The 20,461-nt window shown below is 42.3% G+C and overlaps 1 protein-coding gene across 1 annotated transcript; it reads left to right on the top strand.

Annotated features, from left to right (window-relative positions):
- Positions 1–9,912: 9,912 nt before the first annotated feature.
- errfi1a (ERBB receptor feedback inhibitor 1a) lies at positions 9,913–17,442 on the top strand. The gene is made up of 4 exons (XM_012881388.3): positions 9,913–10,118; positions 13,700–13,910; positions 14,071–14,147; positions 14,281–17,442. The coding sequence occupies exons 2-4, from the start codon at positions 13,756–13,758 to the stop codon at positions 15,318–15,320; spliced, it is 1,272 nt and encodes a 423-aa protein (XP_012736842.2). The 5' UTR covers positions 9,913–10,118; positions 13,700–13,755; the 3' UTR covers positions 15,321–17,442.
- The last annotated feature ends 3,019 nt before the right edge of the window (positions 17,443–20,461 follow it).

Here is a 20,461-nt window from a genome sequence, read left to right as displayed (position 1 = left end):
TGGGCCCTGGGTTGCGCCGCGGGCTGCCTCTCAATGCCTCCCAGGGGTGAGGCTTAGCCGGGAAATCTGGGGAAAAAAGAAACATCCCCCGGTTTTCAGATGTTACCTAAGATTAATAGATTGCTACTTTGAGAGGAGCCTGGCTCTTCTTCTCGACAGGCTAACACCAGCAACACCGGAAACCTGGAAAACTTGACGGCTTAATGCCAGAAACACCTGTTTAGTGTTTGAAAAGTAATAAAGAAGTTACATTGAGGGATACATGTAATGTATTCCTTCACTGAGGCCTTCTATGATCATCTTAAGATCAGAAAACTGATACGGAGAGCACCGTTCAAAAGTATTGAGTCCTCCTAATATTTTCCTTCAAAGGAGCAAGACGTTCTCATAATCTTTTGAAGTGAACTTGATTAATAGGCCTTTCAGAGTTTCTGAAGGTGGTTCAAAGCTTTTCCTTTGACGCTGGGCCAGTGACAGCTCTCCCATGAACGGCCTACTCCACGAGCTCCTGCCTAAACAGCAGTGCACTCCCTTCAAAGCGCTGAAGCTACTCTCCCTCTTCACAGACTCCTCATATCCTACTCGTGCGTCAACGGTAGATAACAGAAAAACTTTCTTTGAGAAAAACCGAGATAAGTTGTATTTTATTTATCTGATGCACGTCCACCACCCTTTACAATGCCGCCCAGGGCAACAGGCCAGATGGCCCCCATCAAAGCCCCCCCCCCCCCCTCCCTGACTAGGGCTGGTTTTCAGTCTTCATGCAGGTATGATATAGACTGCTAGACTGAATGGAGGAACCAGTCTTCTGTCGACACGTAGCAGGCGAATTAGGAAAGAACCAATGTTAAATCAGCAGTGTGTGATTAAAGGCACAGCTTGTTCAAATTGAACTTGTTTACTCCGGCGCGATGATCCGTGTTTTAGTTGAACCTGAAGTGCAGGTCACATAAGACAGGCAGAGAGGAAGCAGCAGCGGGTAACTTAGTCTCTGAATGTAATTGCAAAAGTTGTGAAACCCTTAAAGAAGGGAGAGCAGAGCTGCAGCTCTCTGTTTAACCCTTAGCAGTAGTTTTGGCTCAATAAAAGTGGAAAAGTTAGTAAATTTCACGTGTTCCCGCTATGATTTAGTTACTGTTTACCAGGAGATGTGTGGCAAAACCCCCTAATTTCCTTGAAATACGGCGCTGTCAGTTAAACCAAGTACTGTGTGTGGCCCATAACACAATTCTGCCAGCAGTGCACCTTAAAAATGGTCATTATTTTTAAACATTGTGTAAGTGCAACAGCGTATGTCTGACTTGGTTGCCATATTAAGCACCCTTCAGAAACTCTTTCAAAAATGCAACCCGGTGAGTAAACTGGTAACTTTTTTCTGGGGTTGTTGCAGACTTTTGAAGACTCTCTCGTTCATGTTCTCAATGAGCATCATGTGCTGCTATGGGCTCCTCCCCGGTCCCAGACCTCAGCAGACACTCCCAGCTGCAGCCAGAGCAGGTGATGCTCACCTCTCCAGACCCAGCCTGCATATTAGTCACACGTGTACAAAGCTGCCGCTGGATGATCCTCTACTACACAGGTCAGGATGTCAAAGTTTGACTGAGACATTCTCTGTTTCTCTGTGACGTAAGCAAAAACATCTATTGAAACAAATAAATGTGTATGGTGCCTTGATGTGTATAGTTATTTCTCATACGCGGGTGCTTCAGAAGATGATTTCATTTATTATTGGCAAAAAGCAGATTGATCCGGCTGTACGTGAGAAAGTTGGTCTGTGGTCGTCCAGCATTACATTAGCGCTCCTGACCTGAGACGACCTGTGTCAAATATGGAGTAGTGTTGCAGATTTCCTGGCAAATTTAAACTCTGCAATTGCCGTTTGAATACTGTCCTTTTCTGACTGGTCATGAGCACTTTCATCTTTTTTTACTCATCCTCCTCTGCCTGTTTTCAGCCTCTAACTCTAATAACAAGAGGGCTAACACCCTAAGTCTGTATTTGTTGTAAGCCTGCAACAAGTCTTACAATCAGGCATCTTCCGTCGTCAAGATTTAATGACGTCGAGCTCTCCCACTGTGACATGTCCAAGTCCTGCACGTCTTTTTTAATACACGCCCCGGCTGAATACAGATTTGCAAGGAGTGCTCTCAAAAGTAGACTCTTAGTTTGAAAAATTGCCGCCACACAGCTTGACGAGGGTGCACAGTGTTTCCAACTTAGCAACAGCTAATCAAAACGTGACTGGTGGCCTGTCTAGTCCCGCTGGAAACTTTTCAGACCAACATGAGACCTCTTCAGATCATCCTTTCATTCGGTGATCTTCTCGTGCTTCTCAGACCTCACAATTAACCAAAAACAAAAGACAACTGCAAATCAGGAAATGAAACTGGTTAGCAACTTCTGGCAACTTTTAGTGCGGCCAGTAGCTACTTTACTAAACAAGTAAAAAGCAACACTGGACACATAATCACAAAAAGTACAACAACAAGTAGTTCGGGACTACTCTGACCCTTCATTATTTAAAAACTCAGTGTCAGGAAATCTGTAGTTTAACCTGTATAACATATGAAACACTAACTGAAAACAAGGCATACAGGAACGGATTTAAACATTTTAAAGACCTTCTAAAAGAATCAAGAACTTCTGATCCGGGCCCATTTGAAATAATACAGAAAATCTGGCTTTTTCCTAACCAAAATCTAGAGAAATTGGGTTGGTTTAAAAGATTTTAAAACCCAATTTACTCATGGAAAAGCTGTTGTCAGGGCATACAGTATTTTGAGATTTTTTTTTCCATCTCTGTTGAAGCTGGAAAGAAAATCCAAGCAGCATGACATCCTCCACAGCTGTCGTTTTCACAGCTTCACCCAAAAAAGGCAGGCACAGATACAATGTTTATGACCATGTCTGTGTGAGGGACTGTATAAGTAATCAAAGAGGTATGTTCCTTCTTTTTTTTTTTAATACACTTTTAGAAGCCACACTTGTAATTATTGGTGCCTGTTTGACTGACTTTGATTCAGCTTCAGTCACAGGATGAGCTCAGCAACAACTCCCCCGGGTCTCCGTCTGAAGCGATCCTCCGGTCTGGAGACTAAACACACCCTGTCACCATAAGGAGGTGGGTGATCTCGCTCCTCCCATCGCTAACACCAGACTCCTGGCTGCACTTGAACCACTCAACGTAGCAATGCTGAGGAGTGATGCAATAATGACTCCTTCTTTCTGCTTTTGATTACGTTGCTCCGGAAGAGAGGAAAAAAAAAAAGGAACAAAACAAAAAATAAATAAATAAATAAAAGAAATACCTGTGCGTGACCAGACTTCCTCTGAAATCCCACCATTTCCCCGAAGTCTTTCAAACCCAATACAGGAAGTGATTAATGACAGAGGCAGCCAGTGGGCCCTCAGCAGTTTGTCATTGTTATGATGTAGAAGTGCTTTAATTATGGCCTTATTTACATATGGTGGTGAGAAATGACACGCTGTTGCCAAGGGTTTTGTATTATGTTTCCATGACTGGGGCCAAATGTATATTTATGAGAATAAGAGAGGCTGAAAAAAAGAAAAATCCAGGGCTTGAGGAGCGCAATGTGTGTCATTTTGAAATTTAGTGCTCACAGCTGCACAAACTGGATTCACAGCTTATTCCCATAGTAAGGACTTAGGACTCTCGCATTGTTCAATAATAATAATAAAAAAAAAGAACTCATTGACACTCTTCTAGGAAATGATATTGATAAAACCTTCAATCTGGAGCCGGAATGTACACAATATAAATCCGGCTACACTTATTTGTGAAGCACATGTACTCTTACTGTAACTAATAGGTTACTAGTTCTGCCTTGGTTCCTAAAAGCTCAGCAAAAAAAAAAAAAAGTTACCAAAAAAAAAGCTTCTTCAGTTCCTAACAGGATGCTTCAAGCTCAGAAGCTCCAGCTTCTGGATCATCAGCAGTGTCTCTGAAGGGACGGGGTTGTCCCGTCTTGTGGACCGCTTTGGTCGCTGTAAACTGTGCGCCTACCTTCGCCTGTGACATGTGAGATGTTTTGGTCACATGTTTCAAAGTGTGAATGGTTGTGAAATCACCCGGAGGGGAGAGTCATGGTTGACTCCTTACACACAGGAGGTGTTGAAGAGGTGACACCTGAGGCCACTTCCTCTGCTGAGGGTTGTTTTTTTTTTAATATATATTTTACGTAGATGCCTGCAGTCGCCTGGTTAGGCAATCTCTGCCTAGGCTGGGTAAATTTGCAGACAGAAAATAGTGTCCCCTGCCTTTGAGATGTGGTAGGTCTGACACCTGAGGATCTTATAACTGAGGAGAGGGTCAGGACCCCCTACAGTGCCTCGGAAAAGTAACCCCCCATCAAACTAACTAGTTTGCATCAACAAATCTTTTAACAAGTCTTGTTAAAAGCAATCCTTTCAAGTCAGCCCAAAGATTCTTAATTGCATTGAGGTCCAGACTTTGATGTTTATTTTGACGTTTCCCCTTAAACCACTTCTGTTGCTTTAGCCATCTTCTTCTAGTCACTGTCCTCCTGGAAAGTGAACCTCCATCCCAGTCTCAGATCACAGGCACACAAGGACCAGTTTTCCAGTCCCTGCTGTTAAAAAACATCCCCACAACATGATGCTGCCACCACCATGTTTCACTGTGGGGATGGTGTTCTTGGGGTGTTGGGATGTGTTGGTTTGTCCCAGACATGAGGTTTTTCTGACCAAAGCACCTTCTTCTATACATTTGGGGCATTGCCGACTAAGTAATGACTTTTATTCTGACCATTCTTCTGTAAAGCCCAGCTCTATGAAGTGTATGGCTTGTTGTTGTACTATGGACAGATCCCACAGTTTTTGCTGTGGAGCTCTGCAACTCCTGCGGAGTTACCTTTGATCTCTGTGCTTCCTCTCTGATTAAAGCCCTCCTAGCCTGGTCTGGTTTCATAGGCGACTCTTTCTGGGCAGGTTTGTTGTGGTGCCATGTGCTTCTCGTTTGAAGACGATGGATCTGATGGAGCTCCGGCCGGAGGAACGCCAAAGATTTGCATATGTCTTATAACCCCAGCCTGTTTTGTACTTCCCTGCAACTTTCTCCCTGACTTGTTTGGAGAGCCCCTTGGTCTTCATGGTGTGATGCCTCTTGCTTAGTGGTGTTGCAGCCTCTGGAGCCTTTCAGAATGTATGCGGACAGATATTTTAACTGGCTCACGCTTTCTGTTAACGCAGCAGCAGCGCGAGGTTGCACAATGCGATGGATAGGAGAAGGGGTTCTGTTGTAAAAAAAAAAGGACAATCCCAAAATAAGCGGCTATACGTTCAAAAACAAGCCCTAAATCCGTGTCTCTCAGAATTTACAAGCAACTTTGGGAAAAAGCAAACCCAAAATTGCTCACAAGTGAAGTTTGCCGCACTGCTTCTGTTACACATCCGCTCACATATACAACACGCAGCAGAGATGTCCGTAAATTTCATCAAATCTGAGGCTTCGTTTATATAGCATGCAAATGTGCCACATAAAAAGCTGACATGGGGGGGTAACTTATTTATGATGGGGTCCACATAATGCTTATCCTGTCCGAATTACATAAAATAAGATTCTAAAACATTAAAGTTACAGGGTTGACTGTTTAACAAAATAGGTAAAATACTATACTTTACAATTATTACAGCCATTTCAATCTTTTGGCATGCTGAGGTGAGTAAATGGTCATCTGTGCAGACAGAAGTTCTGCATTGTGTGGCATTAGATGAAAGACATTTATTTGGTTATTGCCATGACATTTGTTTGGCTATAATCTGAATTTAAACTTTTGTAAGCTTATTTGGTATCTGTAAGTTACAACCATTATGGGACAGAATTTTTTTGACATACCTGGTTTAGCTGTGGATGAAATCCCATATGCTGGAACGTTATTTACCAAATGTTGCAAATCTTCATATGTCATAGAAAAGCATTACATGCACTGTTAGTGAAACTGTTAAAAAAGTATGCAACCAACTCTTTGCATTTTATGACAATTGAGATGCCTCTGTTAATACCTTAATGGGTCCGAAGTAAATATTGTTCCTCAAAGCATTTAAAGTAGCAAACAAAACTGATCGTGATCAGAGAGTTGATATACATTTGCTTAGCCTAGCATAACGTTTGCTTTTAGACCTGAACAAATATTGATGCCTTATGTTTGCATTGGAAGTTGGGTCTCTGAATAACACCCTGCAGTTCGATCTGCGAGTCAAAAAGTTTGACTTAACGGCAAACTGTACTTTATGCCTTCAAATACCAAACCAATGTGTTCACAAGATGAAAATAATACTACAACACTCTCTGTGCAAATAATTTAATGATACAAACTGTCAGCTCTACCGGTAAATATTTTATTTTCTCCAACTTTTTTCTTTTGTTTTACATATTTTACTTTAATTGTTTATTGTTTATTGTTGTGTCATTTTATTGTCATCATTTAATGACAATAAAAGTTTTCTACTGTCCTATGCATGGTAGCCATATTGGATTTTGGGGTCAGGACTGAAAAGGAACCTTCCAGCCTTGGACTCCAGGGGGTGTTCCAGTTGAGTTTTGTTACTTTATAGTATAAATTGAGGACATCCATTAGGGGACCAGAACATATGCCTTTGGCCTCTAAATACTAAGCTAGCAGATGAAACTAGCTAATACATTATTATGTCATATTTTATCTAAAAAAAAAAAAAAAGAAGCAAAGAGGATTTTTGCTATGTTGCATAACTGTTATTGTAAAACCCTAGACACTCATCAAGCATTAGGTGCAAAGACCTTGAGTCACAGAGACAGAGAGAAAACAGCACGTTCTTTTTCATTCAAGTTTAACTGGAAGAAAAATATTACACCATCATAAACATCTGACAATTATTATATAACTACAGCTTCAGCCTCATTGGAGAGTGTGCAAACAAACACAACCTGATCAAAAACCCTGCAGTGTAATTTGCTTTAAAAAATGTCTAGTCAGTCTTCTGATGGAATCTGTATCCAGAAAAATCTGAAAAGCACTCTTTGCTGACACTTATGCACAACCTGTAATGTGGACTTCTTTACAGGCTTTACAACACGGTGCATCACGTCACCAAACATTTTGCTGCTGTGTGAATATCAACGTGAACTTTGGATGTAGACCGAATACGCACATAATCTAATTACCATAGCAGGCAGGGGCAATCAATGGGCTGACCTCCGCTGAGAATAAATCATTTACGAAAATAGTAAACTGTTTTTTGGTGCCTTGTATATGACTGAACTCCACCCTTTTTTTTTTTTTGTTGGTCGGGGATTGATGGTAATCAGCTGAGAGACAGAACAGCACAGCTTCATATGTATAGCTTCGGATAGGCTGGAATGTGACCCATGAAGAGAGCTTTCTTTGTACTTTCACAGCAGCTGAGAGGAAAAATAGCCAAAGGTGTCACTTCTTTGAGTAAGAGCTTGTCAGACAAAGCCCGAGCATGAGTCATGATGCAAAAAACCCAGAGAAAAGGCAGACTAATTTTTCCTGAGAAAGGGTATATCCTCACTGACACAAGATCTGCCATGTCAACCTCTCATAAGGACTGCCCCTGGCTGTGCTATCTCACTCCCTGACTTAGTTTTTTTCCTCTAATGACTACCTTTAAAAGGCACTTCCTGTGAGCGTGACATCATGCAGGGAGGGGACGGGGAAGCAAAGGGAGGAGAGATCACTTGGACATGAAGCCTATTTATGTTTTTGGCGGCACATGGAAACCCGCTCACTCGGCGATCCACTCTGTAACGCAAAAATAAAAACTGTCTATTTGACTTGACTCTGGAACCAGACCACCAACCCGAATCCTGTCATTTGGGATCAACCAGACAGTAGATTCCACTTCTTTTGGCTCCGTTGGTCGCAACTTGTCCGGAGGAATGTGAAAAATGCGGCGGAAATTATAAAAGGGGATTAGTGAGCGTCTGGCCTGCGCGAGGGCCAAACACGCAATGATGATGGGGGTTAAGCTGTGAAGGATTCCCAAACTTAGGAAGAGGAACAGACTGTTCTTTCTCTTTCTGCGCAAACACACCTCTGCTTTTCTGCTTCTATTGATTTCACTTGTTTGTCGCCATTGTGTCACAGTGTTTGCTTAGTGTGCATGTTACTGTTGGGTTTGTTTAGCCCAGTTAGATTACAGAGTTAATACAACACCACTTATGGCCTAACAAGGATAAGTGGTAGGAAATGCTAGCTGGTAGAGACATGGGGTTTAAGATTGTGTATATTTTACATTAATGAGACTAATCTTGCTCTGTCAGTGCTCTAATGCCTCCGTGCTCAGAGGTAATTATGTTTGGTGAATAGAAAACAGGTCTGGTTGAAAGAAAATACAGAGAGAGAGAGAGAGAGATGTGGAAATAAGAGCTGCTCAGCTCAGCTGCTAGATATGTACTGTGCAGATAAAGGTGTTTCTTGCTGCCTGCAGTCGGTGTTATCTTGCCCGGAGCCATCCCCATTATCGCATCTGTCTGCCTGCAGATCTGTGCTCCTGCCTCTGCTGTCTCTTGCTCATAATGAAGTAAAACAGGGGTTATGCAGGGGGAGGATTGAGAAGCCTAACTCAGGGCAGGTCCAAAGCTGTACAAGGCCCTAATCAGCATTTTGGGGCCCAGATTCATGAAGAGCCTCTATTCTTACTATTCTTTATCACAAACTTAGATCTGAGAACACTCGACCTAAAGTATTCTAGTTGCGAGCTTGCACTGGTTGAATATGCTGCATATGGTCAGAAATAAAAAGAGACTTTCACCCTGTTTTACACGTGCGGCAGTAAATGCCGCTCAGCAACCTCTGACTTTGCCGACAGCAATTCCAACTTCGGGGAGCATTCTCGTTGAATTTTCCACTTGGAAACGTGGGAAAATCCGACTTTTTGAGTACCAAGCGGATGCACAGCTAACACACATTAGTAACCATAAGAAAAAAATGGTTGATACTTGTTTATAAACAGTTACAGTTTGCGATGCGACCTGAGCTCAGACTCAAGCAGAAGGAATCATTTCAGTACGGTACCTTTGGTTTGTGTCTAAACCCAGAAGTCTGATGCAGCAATGAAGCCACACCCAAAGTAACCAAGTTCTAGTTGCAGTTCAGAAAAACCAGTGCGATTTGCTAATTGTTCTTGTGCTAACTATTAATAGCAATGCAAGGGGCAAATGTATTTCACTCCTTTTCATACATTTAACTACTAAAGAAACGGCTACAAATGGAGATTATCCGATACTACGTGTACCTCTGATTTGATAAGATACAAAAGTGCCACCTTTGGCATGTTTGACAGGCACAGCAGCCATATTGGATACTGAAATCAGGTTTCGTGCTGGGAACTAGGAAGATCTGACTTGTGAATACAAAGAGAACATACCATTAGCATTAAGATATGACTCTGCTCACATACTTACAAATGATAAAGACTTTCTTTCAAACATATTGAGCTGCAAGGTGCATTTTTATGTACTCCGCCATCCCCGTATCCAAGAGCTCTTCAGTGCCTCAGCAGTCACACTGTTTGCACATTGAACAGACCGACTCTGGCCAAACCTGATAGCTGGATATTTCAGTTTGAGAATGCAACAGTCCGATTATTCAGAATCCCAGTCGTTTTGAGCTTTAGTCTCCAGCTGTGTGCATGCTGAATACATTTGAAAGTAACTATTGTGAAACTAACTGAGATAATTTCATTGTATGATTTCTAAATGCACAAATGCACAGATAAATTTGTGCCTACGCATGTGTTCAAGGGTGATCCTTCAATCAACACACGAGCGACGTGAAGTCAGACGATTGTGGCGAAAAAGAAGGACTGCGCCTTTAAGAGAGCGCAGAGGCGGGGCCAGCTTCGGAGCCGTGGTGCGGAGCTTATAAAACATTTCTCAATACAACACTGGAGGGATCTAGAAGTGTCACAGTGTAGTCGCCGCCAACTTGCTGGCGTCCTGCTCTTAATGCAGTCAGAAATCTGAAGATTTTAAAAGATCCAACTGAAAGGCGAGAAAAGCAGTGACTCAATATATTTATAAAGGAGAAGGACAGTTTGCGAGCCAGTCAGCGAGGGAGATCAGAGGAGTTATTTAGGTGAGTCCATAATGTGATATTTGAATTCTTGTTCAGGGCACACTTGATACAACTTCAGATCACACTCACAAAACCTGTACATTATTTACTTTTGTACGTACATACATTATATATATATATATATATATATATATATATATATATATATATATATATATATATATATATATATATATATATATATATATAGAAGAACCTCTCAGGTCTAACAAATAGGCTAGAAATTAGAAAGCATATTCATAGTCACATGTTTTTTGTTGATTAATAATAAAGACAAAAAAATTGGGAATCATCATTCATCGCGTACTTATAGAAGCATTTGGTGAACTGCGCTTTTAATTCAAATGCTGCAATATAATTTCCAGATTAATATCCCTCGTACAGATAAAAAAGGAAGTAGGCTAATTAATTGTGCATCATCACTCTGCTTGGCCTTGCAAAATATCTGCCGTGTGTGTGTTGTGGCGTGAGTCACCTGGCTGCTACAGGGCTTTTAACCATTATTATCTCAATCCGGTAAGGTGAGGGGGTGTGCGCGGTGTTTGCTTGCCGCACAGGTAGAGCGGGTATGGTTGCTTGGAAACCGCTGCAGGGGTGTCACGAGCGGGGTGTGAACCGCTGCTTTCAAGCTCTGACTCTTGTTTCCACCACCAACTTTTAAAAAGCAAAGGGAAACAATTGCCTCGTGGTGTCACCTGATTTATTGTTATTATTATTATTATCATTTTTTTACTTGGCACGAGTTTATCCAACTGCGTAAACATAAAAAAGGTCCGCATTGTCTGGTCAGAAGGTCAGAATTAATTGACTGAAAACATCTCTCCTGAAAAGAGAGAGAGAGAGAGAGAGGGGGGGGGGGGCATCATTTGTTTAATCCTGTTGCCTGTAAATGCGCATGTGGTTCACTGCCAGAATGGACTGTCTTTGCACCTGTTGCAAGAGGAAGCGCAACCCTCTGGGGCTTCATTATCGAGGATCATGTTGCTTCCCGTCTCCGCCGAACCGAATCAACAGTCCAGGACATGAGGAGGAGGAGGGGGAAGAGGAGGGGGGCTGGGGCTCATGCATGTTTTGCAGGGCAGTTTGGTCTGCCTCGATGCCCCCCGTGCTTCCTGTTGTTTTAGAGCTTTGTTTCTCAGCAGCTGTCAGGACAGCACGCATACGGCTCATGGGAGATCAGGAGTGGTCCCTCCTTCTCACAGCAAAAGCCTGCCATACAAGCAAACTCTGCAACCGCTTGGCGCCCAAATCGGGTCTTGAAATCAGCTAGGACAGACTTATAAAATGCACCAGCTGTATGCATAATGGGGGTAAACGTTCACAATTTAAAATTGTGTTCACATATTCATAAATGGCTGCAGTTAAATGGTTGTTGCTGCTTGTGCCTGTGAGCATGGGGTCACTTGCAGACTTTTTTTTTGTGTTTGTAACACAGATGCACCAATCAGGCTTTTCCTGGCTGATACAGATATCTGTATTTTATTTTTATTTTTTTTAATTCTAGGTTGTTTTTTTTTATAGTTATTATCCTTGCATTATAGTGCAACTCTAATCATTAGAAAGTTAGTTATCATGAATTTAATGTATAAGGTGAAGGATTTACAAGAGTCTCCACATTGATGTATCAAGGCTTTATTTGAATAAACTCGAAAAATGTGTGAAGGTGATGAGTTTAAGTACTGAACATAGTGGTAGTTCTTTGTTTTTTTATCGATTTAATGACTTAGAAAATTTATTTAATTCCATATTTGACCTGATGATGATTGATCAGAACTAGTCAAAGCAAAATTAGACAATTCAGATCTCTGGCCTATTCATTGGAGCCTCTAGTTTTTTTACATTGATAAATAAATGGCCTTTATTAAATTTGCTGGTATAAACTATTTATTAGCACCTGAGTATGTCATTAAATCAGTGGAACACAAAGTTCAGTACAACCTCTGCTGTTGAACATATTAATGTAGGTTGTTTTTTTTACAATGGGGAGAGATGCGGTGTTATTAGATGGCAATGCTAATTAGTAGTTAGCGCCACAGTATTTGACAAATCCTGCTGGTTTTCAAACCTGCAACTGGAACTTGGCTACCTCGTTCAAGTCAGTCACACATTTGATTTTGTACTTCCCAGACAAGCTTCCCAGAATACACCATAGTTGGGTAGGAACTATATTTTCTGCTCCTTGTGTCTAGACTGGGGTGATATGCATGTTGTAGCTGTAAGTAGTAGCAAATATTATATTTGCCCATGTTATTTGAGAGCAAATCTTTGATCTCTCTGAGTTCCCTGTGGGAAATCCAAAAATAGTCCCCCCCTTAAGTCAGAATTGTGACTGGGAAAGTTGGTGATTTGCAGTTCCTAAGCTCACCGTCCAATATGGCTGCCATGCATACAAAACTTCATAAAAGCTGCAGGCCTAAGCAGTTTATTTTGATTTCTGATGGTTTAACAAGAAGCACGATAGTTAATCTCAACCTGCATTTATGAACGTGCTTCTTTTGTGTTTGAATGCATAAACTGGAGAGGAAATTAATGGTACTGAATTGCATGGCTGCTGGCAGTTCTAAAGAACTAAAATACCTAGATCTCAAAGATTAGCAAAGGTATCAATTAAGTAGAAAATGCCACTGGTCTTTCTCACTCTCAGCAAGAATCCGCTCAACGCGGGCGTAATGTCATCCACAGATGCAAGCGCCGACTTCTGCAACAAATCAAATGCATCTCATACCACCTGAGAATGGCCCTGCTGCTTCATTATGAGAGTGTTTGTCTGGAGAAGAGAAGGTTCTGTTGTTTTGGTGAGATATGAGGGAAAAAACTGGTTAAGTGTGTCATGATCTGCCGTTGAGCCATTTGATTATCTGCCAGTTTTATACAATGAACTATAAAAACTCAGCAGCAGCAGCAGTTTCCAAGCCCCGCTCTGCTTAGACAGTGACACACGTAAATGTAAATTCAGTGTCACACAAAAGGCAGATCAGATTTTGCTCCCAGCGCTCATGGCTGACCCCAGAAATATCAATACGCTGCGAGGTTTCCACCCCTCTGAATATTGTATCCACTGTTTACTCAGGCCTGACACATACTTGACGTGACACACGCATTCAGGTCACTTGACATTAGGAGTTCTTGCAACATCGAGTCTATCCGCGGTAACAGGACGGGGCCCCTTATAGCTTCCTATTCAGGAGGAGCAGGATTGCAGCACTGGAGCGTGGAGTTTTAAAATAAACTAGAACCATTGTGAAGCGCAGAAAAGAAAATTGAAAGTTGGCTCTCGCTCTCAGGCACCAACTACCTGTAAAACGTTCAGATTCGACTATGTATAAAAACTATTTCATTTTGAATCTATACTCTATAGTAGTAGCATTATACTAGCAGAATTAAATTAGTATTTTCATTGTTTACCATTTCCAGGACCAGGAAAAAAAAAATCAAGAATAGAACATTTCCTAAAGAAGGATCTTGCCATTCATAGATTAATTGTCTATTTGTGTTGGGGTTTCCCCCCCTTCCTCCTTCTTTTGCTTTCAGTCTTCATCTCACCATGATCCTACTCAATGGCTGCTCTTTGTGTTTTTCAGGTAGAGCAGAGAGGCAGGGGCAGGCCGCCGGGCGATCCGAGTGTTTCCTGACTTTGATGCGATCCGACTGTACCTGGAGCATGTCCACAGTGGGCCTGACTGCCCAGGAGATCTCTTTTCCCATAGAAAACCCCTTCCTCCGGGGCAGCTACTGTGACAGCATGGCTGGATCCAAGCCCTCCTGGAGCTACCGCCATGAGCCCACGGACAAGTGAGTAATCGGGTCTAGAAGTCCACTACGGCTTGGACGTGCATGACATTGTGATGTTAAATGGTTGGGAATACTCTCAGATTTCTTGTAAACGAGAACATTATACTTTTGTCCTTTTTTAAATCTCTGTAAATCTAATCTGTTGTGTTGTGTTTAACAGTTTCTACTTTAGTATGGACACACACATAGACCAGAGCCACCGAACCCAGCATAAAGGGCCACCCCAAAGTCATGAGAGTAAGTCCATAATCTTTCATGCGTCGGATGATTATTATTATTATTTTTAAAGACGGTTAAGCACTGGATTAAACTATCTTCGGGCCTTGTGACACTTGAACAGCAATTGATGTTCTGTGCTTTTCATTGACAGAGTCTAAATACAGTCCCAACTCTCTGAGACTACTTCCGAAGAAATCCCGACCCTCCCACCTGTCCCTGTCCGGCAGCGTGGAACCATCCACCCCGAGTCCCGCCGACGACGACCAGGTGGTCCCCTCCTTCAAGAGGCTTTCCTTCTATGAGAACAGCCCACCTCCAACGCCGGATAGATACTCGAAGCCCCTGCCTCCCATCCCACCACAGACGGACATCTCCGCTGAGCAGGCGATTGATAGCGAGGTGGAATTTTTCACAGGTACGGACGAAAGCTGCTGCCTCGTGTCCAACGATGACCAGTATTCCAAGTCTCCTTTCCGATACGGACTCCCGAGCAGACGGAGCTTCAGGGACTGCGGCAAGATAAACTACGCTTATTACGACGGTCCTTTAAGGCCTCAGACCCAGCAGCAGCCCCAGCACCACCAGGCACACCCTCAGCAGGAGGCGCAACAACAGCAGCAACACGAACAGCAGCGACAGGAGCCGCCAGAGCACGCGGTCTGTCCGAGACCGCAGGACAAAGCTCAAAGGAAGCTACGGCGTTCTCACTCCGGCCCCGCGGGCTCTTTACACAAACCCTCACTGCTGCGTCTCTGTCACAAACGCTACACCAACGGTACGGATAAACCCGAGGTGCCGCCCCCGATCCCTCCCCGCATGGTCAAGACCGGAGACCTGCGGCGCTGGTCAGCAGAGGTCTCACCCGGGACTTACAGCGACGAGGACAAGCCACCAAAGTTGCCCCCAAGGGACCACTTTGCCAGAAGGAGCTCCCGCACGCCGAGTCCGAAGAGCCTCCCCGCATACGCCAACGGGGTCATGCCCCCCACCCAGAGTTTTGCGCCGGACCCCAAGTATGTCAGCGGTCGAAGTTTTCACAGACAGAACAGCGAGGGTTCTCCGTGCATCGTTCCCGTCATCGTGAACGGCATCAAGGACAGCAGCACGCATTACTACCTTCTGCCTCAGCGGTCTGGCTGCGCGGATTCGCCCTGTGACTGCCACGCCAAGAGGAAAGTAGATTTAGTTTAGCTTGAGAGGTTCTGGTTGAAGTAGTAGGACTGTACACGAGTGAAAACACTTGACAAAATGGTGAAACTTGACGCTAACAACCGTCAAACTGCTGCTTTTTACAGTTTTTTTTTTTTTTTTTATACTACCCCCACGTATTCTTAATTCACAGGGTATGTGTGCACTGTATACAGTTACTGGTAATGTTGGACAGCTATCACAACTAAGATACCCTCATCGGACTAAAGATTGTGGACAAAAGTCAGCATCGTAGAGCTTATTTTTGATATGATCTTATTTCATGACATTCATTACTGTACTTTTTTTGTTTTAGTCGTTGGCGTTGATGATGTGGTACAGTCAAGAGGTGCAAGCGGGCTTTGCACCTGATGTGCGCAGTGTTTTTTTGTCTGGAATGGTGGAGATGTTTTTTTTTTTTTATGTAATGCACAGGGAGGGCGGGGGGGAGGGGGTTCTGTGATGCTGATTTTGTATCGTAAACGGGACAAAAGGTCAGTAAATGTATACCATGTAACACGTAATATATGAAGTATAAACCCAAGCCCAGTGAACTATTTTTTAATTGAAATGAAGGATCCTCGCTAGCAGTGTAATGTTTTTGTCCCAACCTTGACGAGATGTAGTTCCAGTTCTGCTCGGAGCCGTGTTCTCCCCCACATGGCGTGTTGTTTCTGGTAGCTATGCTCGTTCCCAAAGGAATCTTTGGTGCAGCTCATATGGAGAAGTTGTCTGTTGATGAGAGTGTGTGTGTGTTTTATGTTTGCGCATGTGGCACGCGATCGTTTAGAGGGGGACATTCTGCGATGTGTAGAGAATCGCCGACCCAACTGTTACTGTGTGCCGTTTTCTTTTTATGCACACCTTCATTTGCTTTCTGTCTGTGTCTGTCCAGGTCGGATTTGTTGCACAGTAATTGTTTCCATGCATGCTATCCTTACTGAAATTGCCTCAAACCGTTGAAAGGACGAATAGTTGGTTCTGTTTGCGCGCTGAGTTCTCAGTCAGAATAGTCAGAAATACCCACGATTGGCTGCCGCACATAGAAAATACTGTGGGTAACAGCCGTTTATTAGGACTTATGATGGTTGGTGTCGCATTAAACCACTGGCACACTAACTTCTGTGCTACCTCTTGTTTATCCAAATGTTCAGTTTAGTATTTGAAATGCATAAATTGGAAAGGAATACATTGTAGTTGGTTGTATTCTTCAAAGTATTCTAACAAATACACGCTTTTCCCAGCTCAAATTTGAATTCTCAGATCCAACCTCTGAGGTAAGTTGAGCTCAGCGTAAAAAAAAGGATCACCACATTTTTTTTCCATTCAGTATTTCCTCCAAATTTTTTTTTTTTACCAAAGATGGTTTTAAAATACAAAAAAGATGAGGTGGCAAGCCCCGGACATGACTTGGCTTCTAACCGGATGTCCATGAATAGAGGTTTCAAATCAGGCAAATCAGAGATCAGAGATGTCAGCCCAACCAGTTAATACAGACGCATTACAGAGACAGCGCAGGGTTAACCCATCGGCCTGCCTGACACAGACTTTCCAGTTCTGCACATGCATTCCTTCGCCTTACGTGATTGCAGTGGGTGTGTCCTGAAAGACTTTGGCTGCTGGCAGCCAGGAAGAAACGTATGAGTTTTATTGTTGTAGATTATTCACCAAGCACCCGGATGTTGTGAAAATCTAAGCACATGTATTGAACTAACCCCGCCGGTATCAAACGTGGTGTTCAGTTTTTAGGGAAACAGCCCCTGAGGTCAGTCAGTCATTGAAGTCTACTCCTTCCTTCCTTCCTTCTTTCCTTCCTTCCATCCTTCCTTCCATCCTCGTTTTCCTCACAGGCTTTGCCATCTACAATGTTGCTTTTTTGACCTAAATATTTGAAATGTTTACATCACACACTATTTAATCTTAAGGTATTCATATGTCTTATGAGAAATAATGAAACTAAATGAAGACTAGTATATCAAGAAATAACTTCTCTGCTGTGGTTGAAACAAAAATGCACTGGGAGAGTTCAGCATGCTTTGTACAGTATTTAACAATTCCATTTGTTATTATGAGTAGCTGAGTCTTTGAAAAGAAAGCCACAATAAAATGACTTATTTATGAGCTTGCTTCAGTCGTGTTTCTTGAATCTGTCAGAGTGAACTCGGCTCCTTTCAGCTGTTTGGCCTGTTTTATCACCCACACGCCCTCATGCTGTGCCTTATTGTCACTGGCCTCCATCCAGAGAAAGAAGAGCGACAGGTGTGCAATCTTCCTCTTCCTGGTTACAATGCAATTTCCTCCTTGCGTGACTGCTTTTGTGCGGTCAGACAGCTTTGCACACAAATGCACTTAACAGTAGCTTTTTTTTTTTTATTCTCTCGTGTCATGTCCAGGGGGCTGACACACGGAGCACCGGAGGTCAAATATCCATGAAATAAGCTACAGATCAGCTGCTGTTATTTTGTAGTCCCTAAAACTTTTTTTAGTCGGGCAATAATTTGTCGTTCTGTAAACTTTGTCTTGGTTTATTTGTTTTTGCAAAAATGGGTGGCAGAAAACCCTGCAAACCCTTTCTCCAGCTTCACTCAGGCAAGATGCTGGCCGACAGCGTCGGCTATGACCGTGGCAATTGAAGAAAGACAAGTTGCTTGTTTTAAACATCTGCTGAGGTGGACATTAACGATCAAGGTTTATGATTATAATCTCGATGCACAAAAAGGTGCTGTAGCAACACTAAAAGAACAAAACGGTTTGAATTTTGTGAGCTTTGTTTTTTGTAGATATGCTTAAGACTTTGCTCAAAAAACTATTCAGATAATTAAATCTATTTCTGATCTATTTGTTTCATTAAGTTCTACACCAAAATTGGTTATAGCTTCCTGACTTTCCGCATAAAGCTTTCTTTTTTTTTGTCCTATTTTTTTGGCTTTCACATTTTTAATCTGACCTCAAAGCTTACTAATTGTTTGACTAGTGGAGCTCGTTCTTGGGATAAAAACTATTATGATAATTATGGTTAAAGCCTCAGTAATTGTTTATCACCCTCTGCTGGCTGTCCTAAACAAGGCATGTTTGTGCTTTATGTCTCCAAAAAGAATGGTCTGCATTTGTATTTCAATAAAATGGAATACGTTTTCAAAAATGTCATTAATTCAATTAGAAAAGTGAAAGTAATATATATATATATAGATTTATTAAACAAAGGTCAGTGTATTTCAAGTGCTTATTTGTGGTAATTTACTATGGCTTACAGTTAATGAAAACCCAACATTTGGTTTCTCTGACAACTTTAATATGAAATATCTTTATTCCAGAAAGGTCACCCTATTAGAAGCTATGTCCAGATAATATGCAACATATGCACTCAATACTTTGATAGAGGCTTCATTTGCATGATTCACTGCATATATGCGGTGTGGCATGGAGACAGTCAGACAATAGTTCTCCTGAGGTGGAAGTCAGGTTGCTTTAATAGTGGTTTTCAGCTTTTCTGCCGTTTTTGGTTCTGGTTTACATCAGCTTAGCCATGATAATACCCCAAATATTCTCTACGGGTTTTAGGTCAATTTCAGACCAATCAAGAACAGCGAGACCATTGACTACATATTGGTACTTTTGGCAGTGTGAGCAGCTGAAGTGTTGCTGGAAAATCAAATCAGCATCTTTGCAAAGCTTGTCAGCAAAGGGAACAACATTCCAACCCTTTTTTTTTCTGCTTAGCCCAGGTAAGACACTCCTGACATTGTCTGTGGTTCAGGAGTGGCTGAACACAAGTATTGCAACAGTCGCTGCCTGTGTCTGTGTGTGGTGTCCCTTTATGCGCACCACACTTTTTCCCCTTCACACAACTTTACGTCAATATGCTTGAATACAGTGGTTGGGAACAGCTTTATAAAAAAACTATGTGTGGCTCACTGTCAATGACAGGTGGACAGCTATGGAGTCAGTCTTAGCCAATATTGAACATAGACGAACCCTTTATTGGAGATTGGTGGCCTAGTTTAGAGCAGAGGGCTTGCTATCTGAGAAAGGCTTCAAGTACCTGGTTCAGACCCCATAGACTGCCACGATGGCTCCATGAGGAAGACCCTTAGCTCCAGATTGTAAAAGCTGACCATTGCTCTCTAAGGGTGATGGGTGAACACAGAGGACAAATCTAATTGGAATGTACATTGACAAATATTTCTTCTAAACCTTCCCATAATACAACAATTCAGAATTTTTTAAATTATGACATATTCTGATTTTCTAAGACATTGAATTTTGGGGTTTTATTAGCTGTATGCTGCCTTGATTCAAATGCTTGTCTAGGGTCTTTCTGCATGGACTTTGCCCAAAGACTGTGTGACCCTAAGTTGGCATGGACAATGGGTGGATAGATTAGCTGATAATGATCAAAACTAACATAAATAAATAGCCCTCTGTGTGTATTGAATATATAGTGTGTGAGATTCACTTTTCAAACTAAAGTACTGCAACTTTACAGCTATACAGTTAGTGAGATTTACCTATATAGCACTAATAGTACACATTATCGTCAGCTGGCATCACTGACACCCTCTTGAATTGTTTTATTCTTACATTAGTGGCCGCAACCAAGTCCTTTAGCTTCCATCCATCCCCTGTCACAACCAGTGTGCCCCAGGGCTCTGTCCTGGAACGCCTACTTTTCATTATTTACGTTCTTCCTAGCGGCAAAATCTATCCAAAAACATCCATTTTCACTGTTATGCAGATGACACCCAGCTCTATCTTTCATTTAATCAACGTTCTACACTCGCACCCTCTTCCCTTACCTCCTGACTATTAGAAATAAAATCCTGGATCAATTTCAACTTCCTTAAACTGAACAGTGATAAAACTGAGATCCACCTCGTAGGAACCAAATCTATATTATCCCAAACTGAGTTTCTCCGTTTCACTTGATGGTTCTATAGTCCCCACCCTCACCACAGGTTAAGAGTCTAGGTATCATCCTCAATAGTCCTTTATCCTTTACCGCCCACATCAATACCATCACCTGTTTAACCTATTTTCATCTATGCTTTCTCCCGTTCAGCTCCCAAAGTCTCTCCCTCCAGACATCCGCAATAACGACACCCTCTATCAGATCAAGTCTAAACTCAAAACCCATCTTTTATTGT

The sequence above is a fragment of the Fundulus heteroclitus genome, chromosome 20, assembly GCF_011125445.2.
Source record: "Fundulus heteroclitus isolate FHET01 chromosome 20, MU-UCD_Fhet_4.1, whole genome shotgun sequence".
Lineage (NCBI taxonomy): Eukaryota > Metazoa > Chordata > Actinopteri > Cyprinodontiformes > Fundulidae > Fundulus > Fundulus heteroclitus.
The sequence above is the reverse complement of the archived record's forward strand: the minus strand, read 5'-3'. Positions and strand labels throughout refer to the sequence as shown.

Excerpts from the sequence above, each read along its gene's own strand:
- errfi1a (XM_012881388.3), top strand. The coding sequence starts at position 13,756 with ATGCGATCCGACTGTACCTGGAGCATGTCCACAGTGGGCCTGACTGCC. Across the intron at positions 13,911-14,070 it reads CGCCATGAGCCCACGGACAA|TTTCTACTTTAGTATGGACA; the intron begins GTGAGTAATCGG and ends TGTGTTTAACAG. Across the intron at positions 14,148-14,280 it reads GCCACCCCAAAGTCATGAGA|AGTCTAAATACAGTCCCAAC; the intron begins GTAAGTCCATAA and ends TTTCATTGACAG.